Here is a 19,546-nt window from a genome sequence, read left to right as displayed (position 1 = left end):
AGCCTCCCAGACTGCTGGGATGACAGTCATGAGCCACCATACTGGGCTTCTCTGACCAATGCAGGCTTCCTCTTGCGGGGGGACCCCAGGGCCCGGCTGGGGTTGGGAGCCCTGGGGAGGCAGGTCACCGGGACCCCTGTACTGACCTCCAGCCGTGGCCTCTTCCTCTGCAGGAGAGGACGCCGCTGCCAGGGGACGGGACGCAGGTGGCTGTGTCCCCTCTGGAGGAGTCCGAGCCCCTGGTCATCAACGAGGTCCTGCATGGCCACCCCCGCTGGCCCGAGCAGGGACAGGGAGGCCGGGGCCCCTTGGTGTACACGGAGGACCCGGGGGGCAGAGGCTGCAGCCCGCCCCCCATGGGAGCCCTGTACAAGGTGCTGGGGGGCCGGGGTGGGGAGCCGGTGCAGGGGGTGCCACTCCCAGGCCCCGACGGCTACCTGCCCGCTGGCCCGGGGGATGTGGCCACCTGTGGGTCGCTGCTCGCTGAGCCCACAGAGGAGCCGGAGCCGCAGCGCGTCGCCCTGTCCGTCTTCACGACCGGCGCCCTGCACCCGCTCAGCGAGGCCTGCGGCCGGAGGCTGACTCTGGACCAGCTGAGGATGGGCTGTGGCTCTCCGCTGCTCTGAGCTGCAGGGCACGAGGAGTCCCGAGCAGCAAGGGCTGCAGAGGGCAGAGCCCAGCTCACCGCGCGGACCTCCCCGAGCGGGCTCGGCAGCCTTCGCCATGGTGACGAGATAGGCCGTGGGAACAAAGCCTGGAAGGTCACAGGTGGAGCAACGTGTCAGCAGCTAACTGCTGGCTTCAGACCTGCCACAGTCCTCCTGTCTCAGCCTCCCAAATGCTGGGGTTACAGGCAGCGTCATCGAGGTCAGCCACTGTCAGTCATTTCGTGGACGGGGCTGGGACTGAACCCAGGGCCTCACACAGGCGAGGCGAGTGCTCTCGCATCAGCTTGGTCCCGGCCGCGGCACAGCTCGTAAGCACCAGAGCAGCGGCAAACAGCCCGGCCCAGTGAAGGGGAGCCTGGCCCTCCTCGCCCATGGATGCCGCTGGCTGCAGAAGCTCCCGTTTCGGCGGGAAGGAAGGGGGCTGCACTCGTGGGGCTCGGCGGCCTGAGAGCCGTCACACGGCGCTGGCCCTCGCTCCGCCCGGCGGCTCCGTGCCCAGTCGCATCTCCTCACACGCACGCCGCGCACAGCCCGTGCCGCCTGTGCCCCCGCAGTCCCGTCCCTCGGCCTCGGCCTCGCCCCTGCCGCGGCTCTGAGGAAGTCCGCAGCGCACGCTTGGCAGTCTCAGGCCTCCCTTCCCAGTGCAGGTGCGCCCCCGGCCCGTGGGACCTCAGGGAGCGGGCGCTGCCGGGGCCCCGGGGTTCGGAGAATGAACTCAGCTCCGTGGCTGCGGCCCCTGGCCCTGGTTGAGCCCGGACAGAGCTGTGGTCGGCAGCGCCAGCCCCTTCCGGCCATCTGGCGACATCAGGCCTCCCCAAGGTTTAGGGGGCGCACAGGCCGTGTGCCCCGTTCTCAGTGCTGGGGAGGCCCCGCCCCCGGTTCCCCACCCGGGTCCCGTGCTCACCGGCCACCAGCTGCCCCTCTCCTGTTGATCTGCTTGTATGGATCGGGGCAACCAGCAAGGAGACAAGGTCAGCCAGCCGGCCCTCCAGCGGCAGAGCATCTTCTAGCCAGTTCCGACATTTTCTGTAAACCCACCTCGGTTCCTAGGGTCTGATGACCCTAAGTAGCAGGAGACTGATGGCTCTCAGCAAAGGCACGTCTGGCTGTCCCTTAACTGAGATGCGGTTCGCTTCTTCCGCCTCTGCCTCCCAAGTGCTGGGGTTACACGCGCCTAATTTAGACCTAAGTAAGGCCTTCATGAACACAAAGTGCACTAAAAAATGGGAACACGAGATGAAGCTGAAGCCCCATTCTGTTTTTACGGGCAGGGTCCTTACCCCTCCTCAATTTCAAGAAAACACCACACAAACCAGTTGCCTGTCTCTGTTTTTTTTTTTTTCCGGTACGGGGAGTCGAACTCAGGACCTTGCGCTTCCTAGGCAGGCGTTTGTGCCGATGAGCTATATCCCTGCTCCCTGCCAGTTGCCTGTCTCTGAACATTTCACCCATCGCAAAGGCCTGGGTGTTCAGCCCCGTAACGGGCACATCTGCTGGTGTCTGCGTTCCTTCCAGAACACCCCATCACCGAGTCCTTGACACACCCACACCTGTGACAAGTGTTTCCGGTGTGGCTGCCGGCAGCACCCTCCTTGCACACAGGTGTGAGGTGAGGGACACACAGTTCCCACGGTAACGCGGCCCACAGACGCACGATCCACTAGAACATGTAGTGCCAGGGACAAAGTCGTCAGCAGTCAGATGTCAAGAACCAGATCAGCTTGGACCATCTTCACCGTGTGAAAACCAGCACCAGTTCTTCAAGCTGAGAGATTTCCTTAAGGTCCTCAGATCCACCAGGGACCAGCTACAGTGATCAGGGTGACATGGGGTGACACACCAGCCCCACACAGCACTGTGTGCGGCCCACGCTGAGCTCAAGGACGACGCAGGAGCCATCCCACCACCAGGTGCGAAGCCCCGTAGGTGACCCAGAGCAGCCCCAGGCCCGGTGCACTTGTCTTCCTGTCGCAGAGCAGGACCAGCGCCCGCCCAGCCCGCTGGGGTGCAGCAAGGCCAGGGGTCATGATGGCACGGTGCGTGACACCCCAAAACCCAAGCATGCCCCTTGCGTGGGCCACTCCTCTCCCTTCCACTTGGAAGCGAGTCCCGGTTCCTTCCTATGAAAGCAGCAGCGGCACGAAAGCTACTTTCTGCCCACTGAAGGGCCTGGCACAGTTGTCTTCTCACCCAGGCAGGATGTACGCGATCCTCATCTCTCCAAAAAGCCAGCTTCACAGCCATGTGGGAAGTGCTAAAGAGCGCTGAGTATACGCAAGCTGCAAGCTACACTGTCGTTGAGAATATCCACTTTCCTAACAGGCAACCCCGTGGTGCCGCCCCTTTCTGGTAAGAAGGGAGTCTGATTACTCCACCGCGCCCTGGAGGCCGGGGGACTGAACGCAGGCCTACAGCTGAGCATTTTCACACAGGGAGACACTGACCCAGGGTGGCCGAGGCAGGGCACTGCATTCCATGCCCGTGTCCTTCCACCCCTCTAACACTGTGAAAGCCATGCTTAGCTCAGGGGTGGCCATGGGCAGGCCAGGTCACTCTACAGACACCTGGCTCCCACACACTGCACACCTCTCCACTCGCCCAGGCTGGCAGGGAATCTGTGATCTTCCTGCCTCAGCCTCCCAAGCAGCTGGATTACAGGTATGTGCCGCCACATGGGGCTTAGACCTGGCATCCCAGAGGGTGCTTCCCTCGTTAGTATCTCCACTCCTTCCTGAACTCAGGCTTCTGTACAGCTGTATCTTTGTTTCTGGACATTCTCGGATCTAGTAAATACCTCGTTTCAACCACTTCTCATAAACTCCCAAGTCTGAACACAACGAGATCAAGAGCAGCTTGGGTGGAAGACTCACCGAGAGGTAACCAGTACGGCCAAATACCCCTCACCGGAGACTGGCCACCTGGGTGGGGCATACACCCAGCTCCACGGTCCAGGTACAGCACGCAAAGCCCCAGGTTCAAGTCCCAGCACCACAAAAGACCACATGCAAGCCCAGGCACTGCCCCGAGGTACCCCAGGAGAAGGGGTGGGAGGGAGGGACACGGTTCGCTTGGCAAATGACCTTACTGTAACTTCTAGACCTCCCAATCAGGTATCACCTTACTGCCTGCTACTATACGTACCCTAAAACCACCTCTGCAGAGCACACACCGGTGCACACACTGGAAGTCAGTAAGAACCAAGGTGTACATCCTGGGAAATGGGCAGAAAATGCTCAAATGGGGAGGGGGAGGAGGGAAGACAAAATGGAAACACAGCTTTGTAAATGAGGGGAAGAGGACTGGAGGGGAGAGGGGGCAATAAAGACCACACAGGTACCAATTCGCTTATGATCGTTACACTGAAAATGTACCAACGAATTTTGAGTTCCTGGCTTTCCGTAACTTGGAAATGTGGGCTCTGACATACTTATCAATAACTGGGGCAGTCCGACCCCCAGCTTACCTTCACCAGGGCCTCTGGGGCTCCAGCAGCTCCCCATCTTTTTAAACCTCAGGAGCAGATTTCTCCCACCTGCTGGCCTCCCGTGTACAGTGCCACGCACAGTATTTAAACTCCTCTCGCGGTGCTGTCACCTCTAACAATTAGAAAAGTAGTACGGAGGGACACCCCCCACCCGTGCTTCCACTGTGCAGAGAACCAGGTGATGAGCCGTGCAGGTCTGTGTGCATCCCAGCCCCCCACCCCGCGGCTCCCACAGCCCCCCGCGGTCAGGGAGCAGCTTCCAGCCAGCGGCCCAGACCTGGCTCCCAGGGATGGCGCTGTCCGCCCTTAGAGCTGTTTACCTGAACTTTACATTGTTTTAGCTGCTGTTAAGACAAGGGTCGTTCCCCAATTTTGATAACCTGGTTTATCAAATAAAAACCTCACAGAAAATTGCAAACATTACACTTTTTAAAAATGAAGTAATACCTTGGAGTACAGAGGTTAAAAACCAGGACACACGTGATAATCCAGGGGCTCCTATTTGATTGCTCTTATGACTTTTGCGAAGTGACCATGAAAATAAACCTTTATTTTCCGTTATTACCCAAGGAGAAAGGTTCACAGTTTTAGCTCTTGATACAAAGTCAACTAGGAGGCAAATTCACATCCATCACACACAACTAACGGACCAGCTTCTCAGGTGCAGCCGTCCCGGAAGCTTGCGACATCCGCAGGACTGCTGCGCTCCTGGCGACACGGCTGACAGCAAGGACAGTTTGCCAGGTGTTTCTAATAGCGAGTGTTTCTCTAGTGTGTTGCGGTTTCTACTCCCGTTCCGGGCTGCGTCCCTGGGAGGTGACAGGCAGGCTGAGTGCCAACTGTACCTCAGAAGGCCGCCGGTCCCAGAGACGGACTCGGGAATACTGTGCTCGTCTCGGGGCTGCAGGGACGTTTGTAACTAGCAACGATACTCAGCAGTAGCACCAGTGCAGAACGTGCTCAGGCCGGAGATCCAGACACCAGCGCGAGTTTGCCCTCACCCAGAGCCACCCCCCCTCCCCAGGTGACCACAGCTGACCCGGTGTGGCGCTCCAGGACTGATGGCTCTCAGAAGCACACGGAAGCATACGCTCTCAGAAGCGGCTAAGTAGCAGGTGTGTTTAAGATTAAGATAGCTGCTCTCTTCTAAAATTGGAAATTACCAGAGGTAGAACATTTCTGACAGTTCAATGGCAGAAGTTTTGAAACTTTTTAAACAGAACTCCTTCCCCCAGGTAACCAATGATTGTGGCAGGATGAAAACAACTCCTCGCAACCCTGTTCAATGACGCTTCCGCCATGGTTTTTTACTGGGGAAGATGGGGGACAGGAATAGCTCCTGGGACAGGGCGGGTCCCCAGTGGGTTGCCCGCCATGGACACTTCAGTAAGGGGTACTGCTCCCAGCGCGGGACCCAGGTGACCCCATGCCCTAGGTAAGGAAGAAGGGAAGGGAATTATCACCTTCTGTGGAACAAACATCAACTGAAGACCAATCAGTAACAAAGTAGGAAATCCATGAAGAGTAAATTTTGGCTTGTATTTTACGGATGGCGCCGCTGTTCCACCTTGTGAGTAAAGCAGGCCGCTGTCCAAATGCCAGAACCCCGAACACATGCTGCCTCGCCCACGGCCCAGGGCCCTTTGGTCTCCTCAGAACAAGGGTGAAGGGTTGCTAACTACAGATTTACCTTCTGATCGGGGGCCCTTCCACACACAAACCCTACCCGGGCCGGACACTGCACAGACGCGGAAATGCTCCGCACTCGCCAGGCGGAGCACTCCACCCGCCGCACTGGAGGGGAGACCCGCACCGCAGGACGAGTTCACCACACAGGATGCGTCCACAGCAGGAAGCAGCTCGAACAGCTTCTACCAATAAAGTGTCTAGTTTGGCTTTTAAGGTGGGAAAGTCACACATTTTGAAGTAAATATAGTTGAGCTTGTCAATCAGGTATAATTTGAACCTAAGGAACCATGCAGGAGAGCGAAGGTTAATAAACCAATGTGCTTTGAATTTGTTCAAGTACTGATATTTCTGTATATAAAGATTTAGCATATATAACAGCTATCATGAGAAGTGAAAAAAGACTTTTCCCCAAAAATGAAAGTATTAAAACTAAGTTAAAATACATAAAATAGTTAGTATTCCACACAGCGTAAAACCTGACAAATCAAAGCTTACAAGTCCCAGTTGACCATGTGTGAAAATGCAAAGCTGGTTTTAAAACCAATAGTAGGTCCAATATTTAAAACCAGTCTGTAATTGGGGGACACCTACATCCTTAATTAAAAACACAAATGAAGTGAAAGCTTTTAAACTGGTACACACTGTCCACACCTGTATTTCAAGTTTGGAAATGCATATATGCAAGCAGCAATACAAAAGTATTCATGAAGAATGCGTAATCTCTGAAAATTATGAAAACATCCCTGCTACCAATACATTTCTAAATACAAAACTGACTACCATATTTGTTAACTTCTGTGTAGCGAGAGAAGTTCATTTTCAAAACAGATAAAATTCAGTCTTTAGGTGTGAATGGTATGAATGACAGTCTTTTTTTTTTTCCTTTTTAAAATTTCTTAGTTGTTTGGGATCCTTAAGCATGCACAGAGCTTTGAACAAGAGGGTCCGCCGAGGAACAGGCTTCTCTGGGCGTCCAGTTAGGCCAGCGCTGGGAAGGCCTCCGGGTCGTCCACATCTGGGGCAGAAGCGCTCGACTGGAAAAGAAGCAAAGCAGCATGAGCTGGCTGTAGGAGCCTGGACACACCGCTGCCGGGGCTTCCACCGAGGACACCTGAGGTGAACACTGAGGGCACGCGGCAAAGCTTTCGCGCAAAAGGCAGAGCTACGACGCCGAACACAACTACGATTCCTACCAGTGTGGTCCTCCTCCTCCGCATCCAGTTCCCTAGTAATACCACGGGCGGTCTTATTTTCAATAAACCACAGGGGTACCTTCCCGTGGGATTTTTACTGTTATTTAGTAGTTGTACACTTTTCTCCACTTCAAAATAATAGCATCCGTGTGGAAGCAGTCTGAGACAACCAAAAAAGTATTGTCAGACAAAGGTTTAACTGCTATTGAAGGCACCAGTACATGTAACGAGATTAAAACAATGTACCGAAAAGGCCTTTAAGTCAAGAAGGAACAAAACCGCACGCAGTCACTGCTGACAATAAAACCTGTAGTGCCACTGTCATTACAACCAACCACTGACAGATCTGATCACGGTGTCCAGCATTTAGGAGGACATTACGGTCATTCACAAGATGGACTGCTACAGAAAGTTATCTCATACCCTGGCATCAAACAGGCTCAAGTTCAAGTTCATCCATCCCTGGGCATCTACTGAAATGTTTCCTCAGAGCGGAGCATGTGGTACGTGCCTGCAACCCCAGTGCTCAGGAGGCTGAGGCAAGAGAACTGCTGTGACTCTGCAATCAGGCCTACTCAGGGCTACAGTGAATTCAGGGGCAGCCTGAACTACAAAAGGCGTAATACGAATAAAACCCCAACAAACCAAGTGAATATTCGAGTAGGGACTTGTGTGCAAGGCACTAGGGACAGAAACTGGGGCAAAATAAATCCACCTCTCATAAGTTTAGTAAAAAATAAAACAACAAAAAGGTCCAAAAAAAATGTAAAAAAGGTCTCATAACCGTGTGTCACAGTGACTTCCGCAATGGACACGAAGGTGCTGTGGAGCCGAAACGCCGAAGGCGGCGGGGAATCCCCTCGGCACCGTGAGCAGGCTGCGTCTCCAGCAAACCCCGGCGCATGCCGAGACAGAACTGGACTCCCTGCTCCTGACTTTCCTCCTCCGCACATGAACTGAAGCAGTCTCCTGCAAGATGGGTCCAACCCAGCAGAGCTGCACTACCCAGCTACATCGCTGTCCCTGCCCCGTCATTATTCTGAAACATGACTTTGCTAAATCAGTCGTGAAAACCTGAACTTGGGATCCTCCTGCCTCAGCCTCCCCAAGTGCAAGGATTAAGGCACATGCCACTGTGTCCAGCTTAAAATTCAGTTTCTTAAAGGCAGGTATGTCTTTTTCTACTTCTACTTCTTAAGTTCCACAGAGAACCCCAATCTGCGGAAAGAGTCTTGGAATTATCTAAAGGGGCAAAGAGCTTTCCAAGTAGTCAGCCAGGCGTGGTGGCACACGCCTGTAATCTCAGCACTCGGGAGGCTGAGGCAGGAGAATCGTTGCGAGTTCGAGACCAGCGTGGGTTACAAAGTGAGCTCAAGGTCAGCCTGAACTGCAGAGCGAGACCCTTCTCAAAAACACCAAAAAAAGGGGCTGGGGATTTAGCTCAGCGGCAAAAGCGTCTGCCTGGCAAGTGCAAGGTCGTGAGTTCGGTTCCCAGTACCGGAGAAAAACCAAAAAAACAAACAAACAAACAAAAAAAAACACCAAAAAAAACCCAAAAAACAAAAAACAAGTACCTTGTCAGTCCTGCTGCCGCGATTTGGACGCCCTCCACGCCCACGTCCACCTCGCCCTCCCCTGCCACCCCGTCCCGGGCGGCCGAGGTCTCCAAAGTTGATCTCCAGCTGAGATGTGATATCGTTTGCGGGCTTCCGGAAGTGATGGTCCATCACGGAGTCTTCGGCATGAGCCTGGAAGGTCAACACAAGCCATCAGGGGACAGACAGCAACAAGTCTGCCCGTAGAAACCACCGACTGCCCAACTGTCTGTGAATAAGCACACCCACTGCCTCACAGGTAACTGGCGAGGGTCAGCGTGGGTCGTCTACCTCACTGCACCCCAGTTCTACTCTTCACCGTCTCCAACCTCTCCGAGCTGCACACGACACTGGCCATCCTCCGTGAAAGGCGCCAGTCAGTCCCAGAGCCAAGCAAGTTGCTGCAAACGCTCCAAACCCTGGAACGCTTCAAGCCCAAGCATTTCCCATAGATATCCAGGTTGCACTGTTCTGCATAAACTGGAGAGCCACATAGTCACGTCAAACCCAGAGACTTTCCACTGGAGGGGCTCTCAAAGAGCTGCGCAGGCCGCGCAGCGGGCAGCCTGGAGGGGCCTACACAGCGGGTGAGACTCGGGAGCACGATCTTCTGTGGGAGTCACGCACTGTCTGCCTGGGAGAGGCGTTACAGGAGTGCCCGCCTGATTTCTTGGTCCGTCTGGTAAAACTCTGCTTACTTTAAAAAGTGAACTTTCCCTCTTCCCACATCATGTGGAGCCCCTCTTCTGAAGGGATACAGAATACTTCGTTGTATCGACGATGACCCTTTCGAAGCACACGTCTGTCTGATGACCACCCTCCCCTTCATCTGAAGCCCAAAATTAATTCTCTTTGTGCTATGCCAAACTCAAAAGCAGCAGCAGATTCTATTATTTTACAGAAACCTGAAATACACACAAAACCTCTAGCAAAGCTAAGGATTATTCCGCCATCTCTTTAAATGCTTGCTATTTCCAAGCAATGACATTAATGCGTAAGTTAGGTCTGAGTAACGTTCTGAGCTGACATGCCACCACACCTGGAGGCTTTGCTGCGATCACAAAGTCCAGGTGTTCAAGGAACATTCCTCATCTTTCGGCAACTACTGAACACACAGCTCTCCGTGCCCCTGCGGGTGCTGATGAGGGGCAGGAGGTCCGATCCCAGCTGGCACTAACACAGTAACCGGGTCCCCACTTCTGAAGGTCATTCTTCTTTCCTGAGCACCCCCAATCCGCCTCAAAGGCACGTTAAAATGCCACACACAACACACCCAAAAGCCTCAATACGTATGAGCAAGGCCGCCCGACCGCAACAAGTCTGTCACGCATGAGCCGTGAGGCCCACACCCCAGCGCCCTGATGATAAAGTGCTCCACTCCAAAGCTGCTCAGAATCCACTCCATACTTTCTAATTTGCAAAAAGGTCTACTCATGTATCTACCACGTGTAACACGAAGTCTGCCCCTTTATCTACAGGGGATTCATCCCAAGACACCCCACACTGGGATTACTTGACAGCAGACAGGACCAAATCCTGCGTGTGCACGATGCCTCTTCCTACACCAGGGTAAGGAGAGACGACAGGGCAGGAGGCACACACCGCAGAAACACACCGCACAAACGGACCAACGCACACCCTGCAGGCACAGAGCAGGACGGCGTGAGCCTCCATCACACTATTCCAAGTTTTGTGCACTGTGTATTTTGATAGCAGTACGAATTAGGTGAAACTACCATTTCATGTTTTTTAACCACAAAAATAGCAACCGAAAGTGCAGAAAATGAAACTGCGGTCAAGGGGATACTAGTGTGTTTATTTCCAAAAACCTCCATGTAAAATAAAACCCAGTGTCTACCAAATGCATGAAGAGAATTCCGGGTGTCAGTGAATCCCTCAATTACAACTACAATTCCACGGGCAAGTGCAGCTGGAGCCCAAGGAAGTTACAGAATTACTGCCTCAAAGGAGTCTGCAAATCACTCTCACATTAACCCAGGGAGTTCAGTAACTTCAAATGCACACCCTCCCCAACACGAACGTTCCTGGCTCCTGAGCCAGGGTTCCACAGTCATTCTCACACACAGCTTGACACGCAAAAGCTGAAGGAAAAATGAAAACACCAAGGACTCCAACAAAAAAAAGTTCTTCATTCTACCACATTCGACATTTAAGACAAATGTCCCCTTTACTATTTTTAGAGAGTAAATGTTAAAAATCATCTTTTCTAAACTCAGAAAAACCTTCAGGTCTCAATCTCAATTTCAGTTGTCTAAGTTGGTCCCAGGGCCACTTTTGCTTGGTAAACGCAGACACAAAGATCTTGCCAGGGGCTGCGTGCGTAGCTTGGCAGCAGAGCACGTGCTTGGCAAGCCCGAGGCCCTGGATTCAACCCCCAGTGCCAGAAGTAAATCCTACCCGATGTTTTCATTACAGGATGCCTTCTTCCCGTGTTAGTCAGTCTCCGTGTTTCCCAAGTGAAGGAAACGCGTAGGTTAACTGGCGGGTGTCACCGAGATCACCGAGGCCGGCATCAAGACAGCCCCGGTGAAGAGGGTGAAGAGCACAGGGCTGCGCCGCCCGTCACACCCTCACGGTGGTGCGCGCAGCCGGTTCCAAAGGCAGACGCTACCTGGAGCCAGCTTTACTTAAGCTTAAATCATACAAAAAACGAACGTTTTAATCTAACACAGTAATTTTCAATGGCTCCCAGTAAGGCTAAGGTTTTTAAAAATATAACCACACCTTTAAGGAAAAGGACCATTTTGCTAGAAACTGGTATGACAGGCCACTGACTGAGTTATTCAAGAAAAGGAAACCTACCACATTGAACGTAACTGTGGGCTAATCAAAGGATAAAATTTCTCACCATATACAGTAACAGTTACTGTCCTTTTAAAATTACTTGTCTCACATGATTCTATGTAAAGCGTTTTTCCCACAGTGGTGGTGGTACTGGTGGCCAAATCCGGGACCTTCGTAAAGAGCAACACCCTGAGTCCTTTTTTGAGACAGAATCTTGCTAATTTCTTCCAGGCTGGACTCAAACTTGCAATCCTCCTGCCTCAGCTTCCCAGGGCCCTGGGATTACAGGTGTGCTCCACCATGTCTAAGCTTTATTTTTAAATAAAAAGTATAACCATATCAAATTCAAAGGAAGAATTATGAGCAATATTCAACCCATATCCAAACATTTTCCAGCACCATAAATCTTAGTTTTACCTCCTCGCTCTTTGATTTATGAAGAACAAATCCCTTCTTCCACTGCCCATCAGCACCTTCATTTGGTTTCCGGATATTGAATTCTACTTTCGCCCGGTCTTTATTTTGGATCGCCTTCCACTCATCCAAAGTCATCTCTTTTGGACCCTCTTCCTTAACCTCTTCCACTTCGTTCTCTCTGTGAAAAGATGTTTAATGTTAAACCTGGTAAAACGGCTGCTGTAATTTACATAAAAACATTTCACACTGACGATAAGCAACTTAATTTTGGCTGGTTCATAATCTTTGAGGACGATGATTATCCAAGAATGGGTTGTCAGGTTTCTGTGGCACCAAAAGGCTACGTGTAACATGGTGGACCCAGGTCAGTGGCTGCTCACCGAAGTTTGGACGAATGAAGAATATACAACTGTAACCGCAAAGCTGAAGGAATGGTCACGCATCAGTCAGACAAACTTGAGTCGGCATTACTAGCCATTCACACTGCTTTGGAAACACCCCAAGCCCGTGCGATCCTCTCCTTTACCCCGACAGCTCCCCACAACCCGCAGTCACGCTGTGAGGGAAACCACCAGGGCGCCTAGAGAGCCGGCGGCCCACTCCACTCCTACTCCAACCACCTGCACTTAAGGAAAGGCAAAAAACAACCCAGTCTCTACAGATTCGAAAACCCAGCTTTCAGAACACCCTGCACTGACGCTTCACTAATAATCAAACTGCCTGTCAGACTTACTGGCCTCACTACTCAATACAAGTTACTTTAAAATATGGCTGTCAGGTTTTAACTAGTTACCTTTTCTTCAACAGAAGCAAAGCACAGGCCCAGGAAGCCGTTATTTTGGTCTAATCTCAACTTCCAATTGTCACCAAACAAGTCCCTTACTATTCTGGGAGCCCTGCTTGTTTCCAAAGATAGCAAAGGATTTAGTTAGCCTGGAGACTCAAATATCCCCCTCGCTGCTGGCCTTTATTGTCTGACAAACTATCTTACAACTTCCTAGAGCAGGTTTAACTTGGGATCTTAGGTGCGGCATCCAACCTTGCTGGCTCACAGATAAACGGCAGGCTCCAAAACTGGTCCTATCAACCTGTCAGCAGCAATACGCAAGGAAGCCCAGAACTTCGCTTACCGCTGGTCACATCAAGAAGCCATGCACCTGGGTCAAACTGGAACGAAACAGGAGCTCTAGAAACCAGGACAGAAACTGTACTTCTCACATTAAATGAGATGCAACAGCACGCTCAGAGTCGCCTGACTCTGGCCGGGGCTCCTCCACTGTGATCAGTGTTCACTTCTTTAGGCCAGTTATCCCCAGTCTCATTCCTGGGTCTTTAGCTAAGGATCTGCCTCCAACCCTTATCAATGCCACTCTTCCTGGTAAACAGTTTCAATCTTTGCAGGTCATCCTGAAACTGATTCCAACGAGGCTGTTCCTAATGAGTAATTAAGTATCGTGAGATACTTCATGTTACATGGGGCTCCTCCAACTTAATTACAGTTTCACTGCTTACTACACAAAATTATGACTGCGCAGAGCTTCATGTAAGTGAATTTCTATTAACCAAGTACACAGTACCGCTTCCTCATGAATCTACTTCCTCCACCCGTGAGTGGCCCTTCCCTGTGCCAACCTGCCAGCTCAGGGGATGATGCTCCCCCACTGGCAGTGCTTCCCTCTAATAGCAGTAACTCCTCCCTCCCTGACTGGACAGTCTGATCGAAGACTCACCGCCGCACCTGTAGAGACATGGCGCAGCAGACAGGACAGAGAACTCAGACACAGCTTTTCTACAAAGATGTAAGAACATACACTAGAGAACAGGCAGCCTCTTTGATAAACAGTGCTGGAAATACTGGACATTCCTGTGAAAGAGACTGAAACTTGATCCCTATCTCTACACAAAAACTCACTCGATAAGGGACCTAACTCAAAGAAATGCTTCAGGGGACTGCTCTAGCAAAGGTTTTTGATTATAACAACAAACGCAAAAATAGACAAATGGGGTTAAATCCAGTAAGGAACTAACAGACTTGCATAAGGAATTCAAAACTCAATAGTGAAAAAAAGTTCCACTCAAAATGGGTAAATAAATTCAAAACTCGCCAGGTGTGGTGGCGCACACCTGTAATCCCAGCACTCGGAAGGCTGAGGCAAGAGGACTGTTGCGAGTTTGAGGCCAGCCTGGGCTACAAAGTGAGCTCAAGGTCAGCCTGAACTGCACATCGAGACCCTGTCTCGAAAAGACCAAAAATAAATAAATAAATAAATAAATAAATAATCAAAACTCATTTCCCCAAAGACTTAATAATGACTGACAAATATATGAAAATGTACTTAGCATCCCTGAAGCAAAGCAAAACTCAAAACCATGGTAAGATACGGTCTCACCCTAGTACAGCGATTATCAAACGCAAAATAACAAATGCTGGCAAGCATGCAGAGGGCAGCTCTCATGCACTGCTGGGAAGGTGATTAGTACATCATGGAAACAGTACGGAAGTTCCTCAGAACAAGAAGCACTGGAGCCAGACGCGTGCGTGTGCCAGGCTGCACACACAGGTCCCAAGATCGAGGCCAACCTGGATTACTTAGCAAGACTGTTTCACAATCAAAAAGGGCTGGGGATGTAGCTCAGTGACAGTGCCCTGGGTTCAATTCCCTGTACCGAGAGGCAAAGCAAAGCAAAACACCAGGAACATAACCGCCTCAAACTAGGAATGAACCAGCACAGGAATTAGTCCCGCAACAGCCAAGACAGAGGCAGTCCCCATGCCCACGTCAGAAGAATGGGGATGGAGAACACAGCCTGTACACAACGACTCCACCCAGCCGTAGAAAAGCGCTTTTTACCACAACACCGCCAGAACTGGAGGATGTTCTGTGACACACCAGGCACAAAAACACAAATACCAAATGCTCTCACTTCTACACGGACGCTAGAAAACGTCACTTCAGGACCCAAGGAGGGCGCCCCCCAGATGGGGAGGGCGAGCAGAGGGAGAGGAGGCGGCCGGCAGGCGCAGGGTCCCGTGCAAGGTCTTGACCCTCTACACCACAGCAAGGTAACTCAGGTTGGCAACCATTAAAACCGCCGCCATAGGTGGGCATGGTAGTGCAAGCCTGTAATTCTAGCACTCAGGAGGCTGAGGCAGAAGGATCTTTGCGAGCTCGAGACCAGCCTGAACTGCAATAGCAAGACCCTATTTCAAAACGATTTTAAAAAAAAAGAAAAAAAGCTGCCCTATACCAGCTGAATCCAAGACTTGACACCGCAATACTGGAACAAATGCCTGGCTTGCAGCTTCTATCTGGGTTGTTCCCCTTCAGGAGGCACTAAATTTTTCTTACTAGGCTGGCTTTTGTTTCTGTCCAGACAATCTTGTAGCGTAGGGGGCCACAAACTCAATCACAGGCCTGGGTCCCCATGCTCAGCTTGACTTTAATCTTTAGAAGTCTTACTCTTGAAAAAATAAACTTCAAGACCAAGACTTCAATCTGAACTCAGGAAACAAACACTAAGAAAACTAGCAAGCTAGCAGCAGTCTCATCTTTGCTCTTTACTCATTTTAAAGCAGACTATACGCAGATCACCTCTGCTGAGAGAACAAGCTAGAGAAGAAGCTAATTTTAAAGTAGCCCATCTCCCAGCTCTGTTTAGTTTTACGTGAAACTTTGAAACATCTGCACTCCTCTGAGCTAGGAAGGGTTACAAGTACTTCTCATCCCAACACATTGCCCGGTCGGGAAGAGCCAACCTTCGGCTCTGACTCCCTCGGCCAGGCTGCCCGCACACCGCCCCCAGCCAGCCAGGGCCGGGACTGGAGCCCCTCGCTCCTGCACACTGGCCGCCCGGCCTTTTGGGAGGACGACAGGCGGATGGCTGTCCAGCACAGCAGCACCTGCGGGAGCCCTTTTCAGATCCTCAGGCAGCGAGCGCCCTCTCCCGCCCTTGGCTGCACACACTCCGCGCCACTTACTTATTCTCAGTGTCTGCCACGGGGCGCTCTTCACCTTCAGGTGTCTCCTCAGCCACGTTTGACTGATCCAGGTCACTGCAATTATAAGATATTGGTTTCTGAATGTACCTGGGGGACTCTCTAAGGAGAGAAAGGAAAAGAAAGGCATCGAGGTCCATTTACATGTAGCTCAACAGGTCTTCACACAACAATATCAGCCTCCACATTCCTAAGTTTCCCCAGTGGCTTTGCTTCCCACAGACCGCTAAGAGAAAACAGTACACTGTAAACTACCGGCCAGCTCATTCACATGCTTTTAAGACAAAGGCTCTGGCCTCTCAAACTCCGTAAAGACTAGAATGCAACAGCTACGGCAGGAACAACACAAGACACACAGGTGTCAGAACAGCCAAAGGACTTCGGCGTAGGATTTCACAACCGCCCCTGCTTTTCCCCCCGTGAGAACTTTACTGACACACATGGAGTACAGAAAAGCTGCTCATCTGACACCCCGCCCCGCAGAACAGCAGCTCCATTCTCCACCCCGGGACAAAACTACACATAGGAAAGGGGGAGTCTCTACTAAGGTCTAGTATCAATTTACTAAAATTATTGATTGTAAAAAATCAGAATACCAACGTTAATTCATCTTTGACAGTTCCCCAGTTGTGAGATCCGCTACCTCCTCGCTTGTCCTCGTGCTTCAGGCCACTGTAATGTGAAAAAGAACTAACAAAACTGAGTTAACATAATACTCTGGTTCTAGAAACTCGAATTTTGCTTATTAAGTAAGTGCATTAAAGTGTAAAACGTAGTAATTGCCATATTAAGACTTACGATCTATCGCTGCCGCTATGCCTATCAAATTCACGCTTGCCACGAGCATCAAACCCATCTCCTCGACTCATGCCACGGCCACGGCCACCTCGCCCTCTTCCAAGGCCACCACGTCCTCGGATAGGTCGGTCGATAATGGGTCTGCAACACAAAATCTTAAGATTATACCTCCAGGGTTTGCAGAAAAAGGAATAGGAAGAACTCACACGCAAAGGCTCACAAACAGGCGACATGTTTATTAGCTCATAATCCAACAGTCATGTGTACTTTAGAGAATTCACGTCCACTTCTAAACACAGGAAACCAGAGTGAGAGAAGTATTTTGGCATTCTTGAAAACACTGGTACTAGTGCACACGTTTTTTCATTGTTACATGTTGTACTGGAATCCAAAACTGCTGTTCATCAACACAATTAAAATTAACACGTCTAAGCCGCACACTAAGGAATTCACTGTGCTTTAAAAAGCTGTCCCAGCGTACTGGCCTTTTAATTCAACATCCGGGGAGAGCAAGGGAAAGAAACTGGCTACCAGTAACTGAAATGGTGCATGACCAGGGCTCTAGGTCTGAACTGATTGTGAAAGGCCTAAGGGAGACATGCTTAGACTTTTCTCTTCAGAGGCGCGAAGTGATCAGTCACCCCACTACCTGGTAATGACCCCCGATTCACAGCTCTCTGTTAAGACGTAAGTACAGGAGTTGGGGATGTGGCTCAGCGGAAGAGCCTTGTCTTGTGTGCACAAAGCCCTGCCTTCCATGCCCAGCACACACACAAGAAGATGCAACTATAAACTGATGCAACAGATAAAAAAGAAAAAACCTTACCTATCAACTGAAAATTCTCCTCCTTCACCCTTTTCTTCAAGTGGTTTTTCAAATCTTCTTTCTCGAGGCGGTCGCCGCTCCGGTCTCCTATCAATTATTTTCCCTTCCCCCTGAAGTTGTTGATCAGGTCTTCTTCCAACACGTCTTATGCCTAAAACGATAAGCACCTGCATAAGCAAATCATGTTTATGTTTGCAAATACAAAAGTTTAGGCCTAGACTATTAAAAAGGCAAACACTGGGCAATCAGTATGTGTCTAAATAAAAAGTTCTTTAGAGCAATTCCAATTTTAAGGCAAATTTATTTTAAACTCATCTGTAGCTTGCCAAGCCACCCCTCCACCTTCCACACTCCAGCACTCCCTTGAACTACTTGGACACCATCCTGGCAGCCATTCTCAATTTTCAAGATGTCTCTTGGTACAGAAGCGGATATATGCACACATATGCACATCCATGCAGACTTCCACACCCCACTTAGAAAAATTACTGTCTTACATAGGAAACATTTATGACTCTCTTTTTTAAGGTTTGCACTTCAGAGTACTGTGTCTTCATGAAATGTTTAAAAATTACCTACAACACAAAGACCCTCTTTAAGCAACAGCTAAGAAATGGAGGACATAAAGTGTACCTCAGTGGCAGAGCACATGTTAGTATGAGCAAGGCCCTGGCCTGGGTTTAACCCAAGCAAAGAATAAAATGGGAGTGGCACTAAGTGATGGGTGAAACATTCGATTCCTCCCCTTACATTCTTCCTGTTAACATCTTGAAAATCACAAAAACCACCAATATGAATTATTTGTGTTGTTAGAACTAAGCAGACTGATGGTTAAACACACAACTGAGATTTCAGGTGAGCTGTAATTCCTTTAGCTCTGGATCTTTAAAAGTAGGGAAAATGGTTTTATGAGATCTTAAATTATTCCATTCTGCTTTCTAAGAAACGGGAACACCACCAGGACACACCCACTGCTCACAGCCCCATCAGGGGAGCCACATAGTAAGTATCAACCTCTCTGATAAGTTTTAAGGTTCAGTCACTGCAAATCCTCAGGACAGACCACAAATGTAGACCTTCACCAAGCCACTTAAATAAATTTCATCACAGGCATTGTGTATGTATTGGGTGGAGCTATGTATGGAGCCTGTAATGATGTCCAAGCCAAACACACCCATGTGAACAAGGGCTGGCCTCCCCACCCAGTACTCAACACAAGGCCTGCAGAATCGAAGCTCATCCCGGGGCTGAGCCCCACGGGTAGAGCACTTGTCCGGCATGCAAGGTCCTGAGCTCGATTTCCACATGCCCAAAAATAAACTCAGGTAAGGAAAAATGGCACTTTTAAAAAATGCGAGCATCTTCTGATATACTTAACTTCACCTGCAAGCTAACTGTATTAATCCTAGGCTTTATTTCAAAAAACAAAACCATAACCTAGACTGTATCCAGTAATACCCTACATAGTGTCAACTCTCAAGTTCTTCAAGTACACAAGAAAGGTCCGGATTAAGGTAAACATTAAACACCTATCTAAAGTCTGTCCAAAATCCTAACAGCAGCAGCAATAATAAAGTATGCCCAGCACTGCGCCCGCAGTGTGAATGTGCATGCCCGTCACCCAAGGCACGAAACACAGGGTCAGGGAGGCAGGGGCTTTGCTGCAGGTCCGCTCCCTCGGAACGCGCGCCAGGCTGACAGGCGCCGAGCTCCCCAAGCGCGCACCGCCTCTCACCCACCTTCCCGGACGCCCAGAGCCTGCGCTTCCCGCAACCCCGGGCTAAGGGCGCTCCGAAACACAAATTAAAGCGCTGACAGCCACGGCAGAGCCCGTAACTTCCCCGAGGCAAGGAGCACTTCGCGGCGACCCTGCTAGAAACTTTTGGAAGAGCCGCTAGGGCGGACCCTCGCAGGCCGGTCCCCAGGAGGAGCTCCCGCGCGGGCAGGCTTCTCGACCACGGCAGCCGGGGGCTCACCGTGCCCGCGCCGAGCGCTCGGGACGGGGGCACGGCCACGCTCCCGCTTCTGAAGCCAGTGCGGCCGGGAGGGCCAACCCGGGCCAAGTCCGGGGGGC

At 50.9% G+C, this 19,546-nt stretch overlaps 2 protein-coding genes across 5 annotated transcripts in view; one reads left to right on the top strand and one right to left on the bottom strand.

Annotated features, from left to right (window-relative positions):
* The window catches only part of Il12rb2 (interleukin 12 receptor, beta 2), a gene marked incomplete in the record, with an annotated part of 32,188 nt that extends 25,766 nt beyond the window's left edge, over positions 1-6,422 (top strand). Inside the window, 1 exon segment of the mRNA XM_013514509.1 lies at positions 174-6,422. Within this exon segment, the coding sequence (XP_013369963.1) occupies positions 174-626 (453 nt within the window).
* On the bottom strand, positions 6,163-17,623 carry Serbp1 (SERPINE1 mRNA binding protein 1; the record flags this gene model as incomplete). Of its 4 annotated transcripts, none has more annotated exon segments than XM_013514510.1 (7): positions 6,163-6,875; positions 8,609-8,782; positions 11,852-12,029; positions 15,831-15,950; positions 16,449-16,538; positions 16,647-16,787; positions 17,473-17,623. In XM_013514510.1, coding segments are annotated over 7 exon segments (911 nt in total), but the record flags the coding sequence as incomplete, so codon positions are not given.
* Between the last annotated feature and the right edge of the window lie 1,923 nt (positions 17,624-19,546).

This window comes from Chinchilla lanigera, unplaced genomic scaffold, assembly GCF_000276665.1.
Source record: "Chinchilla lanigera isolate Chin_1 unplaced genomic scaffold, ChiLan1.0 scaffold00022, whole genome shotgun sequence".
Lineage (NCBI taxonomy): Eukaryota > Metazoa > Chordata > Mammalia > Rodentia > Chinchillidae > Chinchilla > Chinchilla lanigera.
The sequence above is the reverse complement of the archived record's forward strand: the minus strand, read 5'-3'. Positions and strand labels throughout refer to the sequence as shown.